Genomic DNA, 8,792 nt, shown 5'->3' with positions numbered 1-8,792 from the left:
CTTAAATAATACGTCACTGCATCCGAAGAAGATGATTGGACAATATACTCAATCTCCCGTGATGCTCCGCGGTTAATGTTATCTGTCGCGTATTGGCAGCGTAGGTTATGCTACTCGAGGTCCATTTTTTTCTTCTGATACTAAGCCCAACGAAGTTGCTTTGCGCTGTTTCGGACTGGTTGGGAGATGGCGGCAGTTCTGCTCCAAGTTTTGGAGCGTACAGAGCTTAATAAACTTCCTAAAGCTGCTCAAAACAAATTAGAAAAGTTCCTTACTGACCAAAAGAATGAAATCGAATCCCTCAAAACGCAGCACGAGCGGTTCAAAGCGGACTGTGGTAAGTGGAGCACTGGCTAGCCGGTTAGCTAGGTTTAGTTAGCTATTTATGTCAACCAATATAACTTTAGCAGCTGGTTGGTTATATTTTACGTTACTAGTTAGCTAATAATCTATGAAGCTGGCCTTATTTATTAGCTACCACAGCAGTAACGTTATAGCCTGAGATGGCAGTAGTACAGGCCCTGTACTGTAACGTTAGCTGGTTGAGTGCAATGATTGTTTTGCAAGTGCGTTTTAAAAGTAAAGTGAGTTTGCGAATTAGTTAGCTCGCTACGGTCTAGGAAGGGGTGACTAAACTGATCACGTTTTATTCCATATCCATCCTCAAAATCTGTCTCTTACACGTTTCTCATTCATATTTCCAGTGTTACTCATTCTTGTCTAGAAGACTAACGTTAGACACACCAGCTACCTACATCATACTATTGCATCCCATGTCAATGTGTTGTACCTACATTGTATCGCTAGCCCTTGCTCATGACAATTTTCCATTACATAATATTATTTGGACGAAGGCGTCTTCTGTACGGGGGAGTTTTGTTAAGAGCCCTGACGCTCAATCTGATCATTAACACGTATCGCTTGCGGTACGGTTTAGGAAGCATAATGACCTTTAATATCAGCGAGAAATAATAAAATAAAGTTACATTGATACTCAGAGTTGGGGTTAGTGTTCCCACAAGCCGGCCAGTCAAGAGGCGACCACCTTTGCTAATTTGCTATCTAGCATGCTTCGAACGCCTGTGTGTAAGCTAACTCGGGAAGTTTAGCTGAAGTATAGTTTCGTCAGCTGGAGGCACCCATAGCTGTATGGATCTGTGCAAGAATGCTACAGTAAGTGTATAAGGATTATTTCTTGCTGATGAAGGATAAGGGCCATATGCTACGAAAGCCATATTGCAAGCGATGATTGCTGACATTTCTTAACGTGTTTGAGAGCTAGCCTATCGCCTGCCCATGTGTGACATATCCCCCATGCCTTACTACACATTTAGAGCAGCAATACTTTGACGTTGAGAAGAGATTGGCAGAGAGTCAGGAGCAGATTGTGTCTCACACCCGGAATTACCAGACTCTCAAAGAGGAGAATACCAAACTCAGTAAGTAGTCTGTTGTTTTCCACACTACCAATGTTGACATTGCACCTGTCACACAGTCCAAGTCCAGAAGGTTAGATTGAAGGTTAAATGTTATAATTTCTTTCTCTCTAGTCGAAGAGCTGAACAATCTGAAAGGTGTGGATGTGGAATCGTCAGAGGAGAAGGAATCACAGCAGCCGGTGAGAATATGCGTATCTTTCTTTGTCCACATGACCGTTATGCATGCAGAAAGCTTTCTCATCAAACTTCAGGGAAGGGCATGAGCATTAACATATATCATAACTCTATCTCAGAGCAAAGCCAAATATGAGATTGAGGCCGAAAGGCGGGAACTGGCTCGTCTGCTTGAAAAGAGAACTCAAGAAGTGGAAAATCTCACCGGTAAGACACGGACTCGGCACATGCGAGTTGTTCTCATTGTAAATTATTTGTTTGTCTTACTATCTGCTATTGTTCCATATGATAAATGTGTTCATTTGTTTTCCGCAGAGGATGTCAAGCGGCTCAATGACAAGCTGGTGGAGACCAACACAGCCAAAATAGATCTACAGCTCAAACTGGATGACATCCAATCTTCTGAGGTCTCCATTCAGGTGAAAAATTCCAGAGCCTCAGAGCTTGCTAGCCCTTTACTTTTTATTAAGTACATTGCCAACATAACACGGTTGTATTTCAAGCACTTTGAGAAGCAGATTGAGATGGGGTGCCTCTGAGAATGCACCTGTCCGATCATCCCTATATTGTATTGATTACAATGATTGCTTAATGACTTTACACATTGTATTTCCAGCACCGTGAGAAACGTATGGAGCAGGAGAAGGAGCTGCTGCAGAATCAGAACACGTGGCTGAACTCTGAACTGAAGACCAAGACAGAGGAGCTGCTATCAGTCTCCAGGGACAAGGGCAAGGAGATCCTGGAGCTCAAGTGCAGCTTTGAGTGCAAGAAGGACGAGGTACTGTACCATACGGCCCACTGGTTTTATGACTTCTTGTGCAAATATATCATATATGCTTCAATTTCACCAGGCTGTCCTGTAATTGTATGATCTTGTTTAGGATAACAGTATACAAAGCAATAGACATAGAAAATGTCAATATAACTCTTAGCAATAATGATTTGGTGAGCATTACATTTCTTTGGTATGAATGTTGTGACCATATAGAGCAGTCTGTTATGTCCTTACACCCTGTGGCTTCCACCCTCTCTCCAGGTCACAAGACTTCAAACCCAAGTCACCAATCTGAAGAAGAGCAGTGAGAACCTGCAGAAGCGAGTGGAGGACCTGATGACAAAACTGAAAGAGGTTTGGTGTAAATTCAACTGATTATAAATGGGATTATTGATAAGGAACTATACTGTTATCAATACATCTATGTACTGTAGGCTAAAGACCATCATAGCACCATGGAGGAGAAGTACCGCAATGAACAGAATGCCCACATCAAGCTCTCCAACTTGTACAAGGTAATTATCTGACTATTCTTCTAATGTACTATGTTGGAATATGTATGAGCACTGTTTTTTAGTATGCAGGGGTATCTTTTAGCACTGTTTTGCATTATGTACAATATTTAGTGTGAACATTTAGGCATATAAGGCATTCATAGCAGTGCAGTGGTAGCTTGCTAATGGTCCGTTCTTTTATGTGGTTTCTTTAGGGGTCAGCGTCAGATGCAGAGTCCAAGAACGAGGAGTTGAACAGGGCCGTGGAGGAGCTGCACAAGCTGGTGAAGGAAGCTGGTGATGGTGAGATACACAATGCATTCACTCTATTGTTTCCAATTCCTAATGGTTGTTGTCAACCATTGATACAATCTATCTAAATAATATCACATTTTGAAAAGACCCAAATGTTATAGGAAAAAGTAACACTTTGGTTTGGCTGAAATCTAATAGAAAAATTAATAAAAATGTTTATAATTTTTTTAATGATTATGTCATTGCTCTTCCTTCCAACAGCGAGACAGAACATGGAGAAGAAGCTGGCAGACATGGAGGGGTCAAAGAGCAAACAGGAGGCTGAGATGAAGGAGAAGTTTAAGAAGATGGAGCTGGAGAACGCCAACCTGCGTGCCTCAGATAAGAAAAGAAGTATGGGACAGTACTGTATATCTGTATTGTCTGGAATTTTCCTTTCGCTACAATCTGAATCTGTTGACCTTGGACTCCTCAGTCCTATATTCACTTTAAATTGCTTATTTGAGATATTATCTCATACTGCAAGACGAGGTGTCCAGGATTGTTGAATGAGGATTGTTTTTTAAAAAGTGCTTATTTCCTCAGGCATGCCAGTGCTCACAGAGGAAGAGTTGGACTCCATGTGTCCGACCGCAGCTGCTGTGGCCAAGATTGTCAAGCCTGGAATGAAGTTCATGGAGGTAAAATGACATGTTTTAACATTGTGATGAAGCAATGAAATGAAGGGTCCAAAAGTCTCGAAGATACAGTGCCATCAGAAAAAAATCATACCCGTTGACTTATTCCACATTTTGTTGTGTTACAGCCTGAATTAAACATGGATTAAATAGATTTTTTTTTCTTACCCATCTACACACAATGCCCCATAATGACAGTGAAAACATGTTTTTAGAAATTTTGGCAAATCTATTGAAAATGAAATACAGAAATATCTTATTTACATAAGAATTCACACCCCTGAGTCAATACTTTGTAGAAGCACCGTTGGCGACGATTACAGCTTTGTCGTCTTGGGTACATCTGGATTTGGGTGTTTTCTCAAGCTCTTAAGTTAGATGGGGAGCGACGGTGAACAGCAGTCAAGTCTTTCCACAGATTTTCAATTGGATTCAAGTCTAGGCTTTGGCTGGGCTAGTCAAGGACTTTCACATTCTTGTTCTGAAGCCATGCCAGTGTTGTTTTGGCTCAATGCTTGGGGTCATTGTCCTGTTGGAACGTTAATCTTTGCCTCAGTCTAAAGGTGTCCGTATGCTTCCCAGCTGAAACGGGTAGGAAGAGTTTGTGCATATATTATGAAGACATTTTGTGACGTTTTGGATAAAAACAATTCTGGAGTCAAGCCAAAGTCTACACCCCTTTGTTGGTGATTGGCTAACACTAAATCGTTTGTAGCGTCCAAACGGTTTGGCCTGCAAAACTATTATGACCCCTCTATGGAAAGATAAGACTCACGAACACGTACATGACCACAGGCCTCACAATACCCGTCTGAAGGTCCCCCAGTACCCGCTGAAAAAATTAATGGAAGTATATATGGAGACTGTTTCGTGTCAAAAAAAATAAGGGGTTAATGTAAAACAGAAAATGCATGTTTCCAGATGTTTCTTGTCTCTCAGATATAGGACAGACTCGAGGTCGACCGATTAATCGGAATGGCCGATTTAATTAGGGCCCATTTCAAGTTTTCATAACAATCGGTAATCTGCATTTTTGGACGACGATTACATTGCACTCCACGAGGAGACTGCATGGCAGGCTGACTACCTGTTATGCGAGTGCATCAAGGAGCCAAGGTAAGGTGCTAGCTAGCATTAAACTTATCTTATAAAAAACAATCAATCTTAACATAATCACTAGTTAACTACACATGGTTGATGATATTACTAGTTTATCTAGCTTGTCCTGCGTTGCATATAATTGATTCGGTGCCTGTTAATTTATAATTGAATCACAGCCTACTTCGCCAAACGGGTGATTTAACAAGCGCTTTCGTGAAATAAGCACTGTCGTTGCACCAATGTGTACCTAACCATAAACATCAACGCCTTTCTTAAAATCAATACACAAGTATATATTTTTTAATCTGCATATTTAGTTAATATTGCCTGCTAACATGAATTTCTTTAACTAGGGAAATTGTCACTTCTCTTGCGTTCTGTGCATGCAGAGTCAGGGTATATGCAGCCGTTTGGGCCGCCTGGCTCATTGCGAACTGTGTGAAGACCATTTCTTCCTAACAAAGACCGTAATTAATTTTCCAGAATTGTACATAATTATGACATAACATTGAAGGTTGTGCAATGTAACAGCAATATTTAGACTTAGGGATGCCATCCGTTAGATTAAATACGGTTCCGTATTTCACTGAAAGAATAAGCATTTTGTTTTCGAAATGATAGTTTCCGGATTTGACCATTATTAATGACCTAAGGCTCGTATTTCTGTGCGTTATTATATTATAATTAAGTCTATGATTTGAAAGAGCATTCTGACTGCATTCATTCAAACAGCACTTTCCTGCATTTGCCAGCAGCCCTTCACTCTGCTTCAAGCATTGCATTGTTTGACTTCAAGCCTATCAACTCCCGAGATTAGGCTGCCAATACTAAATTACCTATTAGAACATCCAATAGTCAAAGGTATATGAAATACAAATGGTATAGAGAGAGAGAGAGAGTCCTATAATAACTACAACCTAAAACTTCTTACCTGGGAATATTGAAGACTCGTGTTAAAAGGAACCGCCATCTTTCATATGTTCTGAGCAAACAACTTAAACGTTAGCTTTTTTACATGACACATATTGCACTTTTACTTTCTTCAACACGTTGTTTTTGCATTATTTACACATATTGCACTTTTACTTTCTTCAACAAGTTGTTTTTGCATTATTTACACATATTGCACTTTTACTTTCTTCAACACGTTGTTTTTGCATTATTTAAACCAAATTGAACATGTTTAATTTTTATTTGAGACTAAATTAATTTTATGTATTATATTAAGTTAAAATAAGTGTTCATTCAGTATTGTTGTAATTGTCATTATTACAAATATATATTAATATATATTTTTTTTTTAATCGGCCGATTTAATCGTTATCGGCTTTTTTTGGTCCTCCAATCGGTATCGGCGTTGAAAAATCATAATCGGTCGACCTCTAGGACAGACACTTCAGAACAAACTTCCTATAGATTTTTTTGGTGGGGGACTATCTGTTCCATGCAGTGAGCCCCCCCCCCCCGGCTTAGACTCTTATTGGTTAAAGTCCTCAGCTACAATAAATGCATCCTCAGGATATGCAGTTTTCACAAAGTTCAGTGTAGTTCCTTGAGAGCCATCACGTCGTCGGTGTGAGGGGGAATATATACGGCCGTGGCGATTACCGAAAATAATTTTCTGGAAGTTATGAGGTCGGCATTTGATAGTGAGGTATTCCAGATCAGGAGAACAAAAGGACTTGAGTTCCTGTACGTTACCACAATCACACCATGAGTAGCTAGTCAAGAAAGGTACACCTCCACCCTTGATGCTGTAAAACAGAGTATGTTGCAGTCCCTGATTCTTCTCAGGAAGGAAATCCTCACCCTCCACCCTCTACTTTATTGGAGGGGGTTCAAACAAAGGATCCAATTCAGGAAAGTCGATATGCTGGTGACTGACGGTCAATCTAATATCCAAAAGTTATTTTCGGGGGGGGGGGGGGGGGGGGGGGGTACAAAATTGGATGCACCCGATCTCAATTTGGAGTGTCATAGCAAAAGGGTGTGAATACTTATGGAAATTAGATTTCTGTTTCATTTTCAATAAATTTTCCAACATTTCAACAAAAAAACATGTTTTCAGTTTGTTATTTTGGGGGTTTGTGTGTCATTTAATCTGTTTTTGAATTCAATATCACAACAAAATGTGGAATAAGTCAAGGGGTATGAATACTTTCTGATGGCAAATGTTTAGTCATGACTTAACATCTTTAAAAAAAAAAAACACACAAAACAATCCCGCTCTCTTAGCTGTACAACGCATTCGTGGACGTCCAGGACCAGTTGCTCGTGGAGAAGCAGGAGAACCGGCGTGTGACGCGCGTGCTGGACGAGATCGTGCAGGAGGTGGAGGAGAAGGCGCCCATCCTAAAGCGCCAGCGGGAGGAGTATGAGAGCATGCAGAGGTCCATGAACAGCCTCTGTGCCAAACTGGAACAGGCCAGGACGGTGAGCGGGAGAGATGGCAGGACTGGATGAATGAGGATCTATATGTGGGGGAGGGGAAAATAGAAATTGACAGAGGAAGAAGCTGGGTTGTGTTCATTAGGCACCAAACTGAAGAAAACGGACAGTAAAAAGGGAGGGACTACCTAGACTTATAAGAAATGCTAATTTTAGTTTTTAAATGTTTTCCATTTCATGAACAAAACCCAGATACATCACACAGAAGGGGGGAGAGAATACGACGCAGAAAAATATAGGCATATATCAGTGCTAATGTCTGAGTTGAGGCTTGGATTGACCAATCTCGATCTCTTGTAATCTTCAGGAGATCCACAGCCTGCAGAAAGAGACAGATGAGGCCAAAAAGCACTGCTCCAACCTGGAGAAGGACAACCAGCACTCTGAGAGAGAGCTGGAGGACATGTCCCAGCAGGTATACCATGGTGTCATTTAGTGTCTACCATTACCATATTACTATAACTGTTAACTTAAAATGACAACTACGTTCCAGTTTAACAACGTTTACTGAACCATATTTCCACAATACATGGTGTCCATTGCACTCAGGCCAGGTCCATCAACAGTGAGACTCCTGTCCAGGTGTACTAATAACAGAGTAATAGCACCGTAATAACAGAAATATAGGGATACTTAAAACATGAATTTAACAATTTGGTGGCTATCAAAGTGTCTTGGTTTTCCTTGCCTTAACAAAATCAAGAGAAGCTCCTCCAGGAATAAGAGTAGGAGCCACTGCCTTTAATAAGTTGCTCTCATATAGATTTTACTCCTTTTCTTCGCGCCCTCTAGGTGCGCGTCCTGCTAGTGGAGCTGGAGGAGGCGCGTGGCAACCCGGTGGTCCGCGAGGAGACGATGAACCTGAGCAGCAGCTCTGAGATCATCAACCCGCGGCAGGTTTCCTTCCGCAGTGTGGAGGAGTTGCAGCGGCAGAACCAGAGCATGCTGGCACGTCTCCGGGAGCTGGGGGAGAAGATGGAGAGAGAGCAGACCGAGGCCAAGTCCGCACGGTAGGGAACGTTTATCAACCCCTTGACATTGTACTTCCTCACCCTTGAACATAATATCTCAGTCATACAGTCAGATTTCATTTGCTTAGTGCTTTTTACAAATGCACTATTTCTGAAAACAAACTCTATTCCTCCTGTCTTGTGTATATGTAGTGTGACCCAGCTGGAACAGCAGCTAGAGAAGGTCCAGAAGGAGCTGGAGATTATAAAGGAGCAGAGAAACCAGCAAAAGCAGTTGGCTGACTCCAACGGCCGCCAGAGAGACATGTACCGCATCCTGCTGTCCCAGAGCACCGGCTTCAACCTCCCACCACAAGGTGAACTTCTCAGCAACCATATAACAACCTAACCCCAACCTACGCACTGTAAACACTCATCAACTTAAACTTAACCTCAACCACCACAGTATAACCACA

General features: G+C 41.5%; 1 protein-coding gene across 4 annotated transcripts in view; it reads left to right on the top strand.

Annotated features, from left to right (window-relative positions):
• The first annotated feature begins 130 nt into the window (after nt 1-130).
• The window catches only part of tpra (translocated promoter region a, nuclear basket protein), a 25,693-nt gene continuing 17,031 nt past the window's right edge, over nt 131-8,792 (top strand). For all 4 annotated transcript variants that reach the window (XM_038964121.1, XM_038964120.1, XM_038964119.1 and 1 more), the window contains exons 1-15: nt 131-337; nt 1,335-1,439; nt 1,551-1,618; nt 1,733-1,820; nt 1,929-2,032; nt 2,230-2,394; nt 2,653-2,745; nt 2,826-2,906; nt 3,101-3,188; nt 3,402-3,533; nt 3,726-3,820; nt 7,154-7,351; nt 7,674-7,781; nt 8,159-8,376; nt 8,530-8,693. In XM_038964121.1, the coding sequence (XP_038820049.1) occupies nt 187-337; nt 1,335-1,439; nt 1,551-1,618; nt 1,733-1,820; nt 1,929-2,032; nt 2,230-2,394; nt 2,653-2,745; nt 2,826-2,906; nt 3,101-3,188; nt 3,402-3,533; nt 3,726-3,820; nt 7,154-7,351; nt 7,674-7,781; nt 8,159-8,376; nt 8,530-8,693 (1,858 nt within the window). In that variant the 5' untranslated portion in view covers nt 131-186. The remainder of the gene's footprint in view (nt 338-1,334; nt 1,440-1,550; nt 1,619-1,732; nt 1,821-1,928; nt 2,033-2,229; nt 2,395-2,652; nt 2,746-2,825; nt 2,907-3,100; nt 3,189-3,401; nt 3,534-3,725; nt 3,821-7,153; nt 7,352-7,673; nt 7,782-8,158; nt 8,377-8,529; nt 8,694-8,792) is intronic.

The sequence above is a fragment of the Salvelinus namaycush genome, chromosome 25 (genome assembly GCF_016432855.1).
Source record: "Salvelinus namaycush isolate Seneca chromosome 25, SaNama_1.0, whole genome shotgun sequence".
NCBI classification, from domain to species: domain Eukaryota; kingdom Metazoa; phylum Chordata; class Actinopteri; order Salmoniformes; family Salmonidae; genus Salvelinus; species Salvelinus namaycush.
This window is presented reverse-complemented; position numbering and strand designations above follow the sequence as displayed.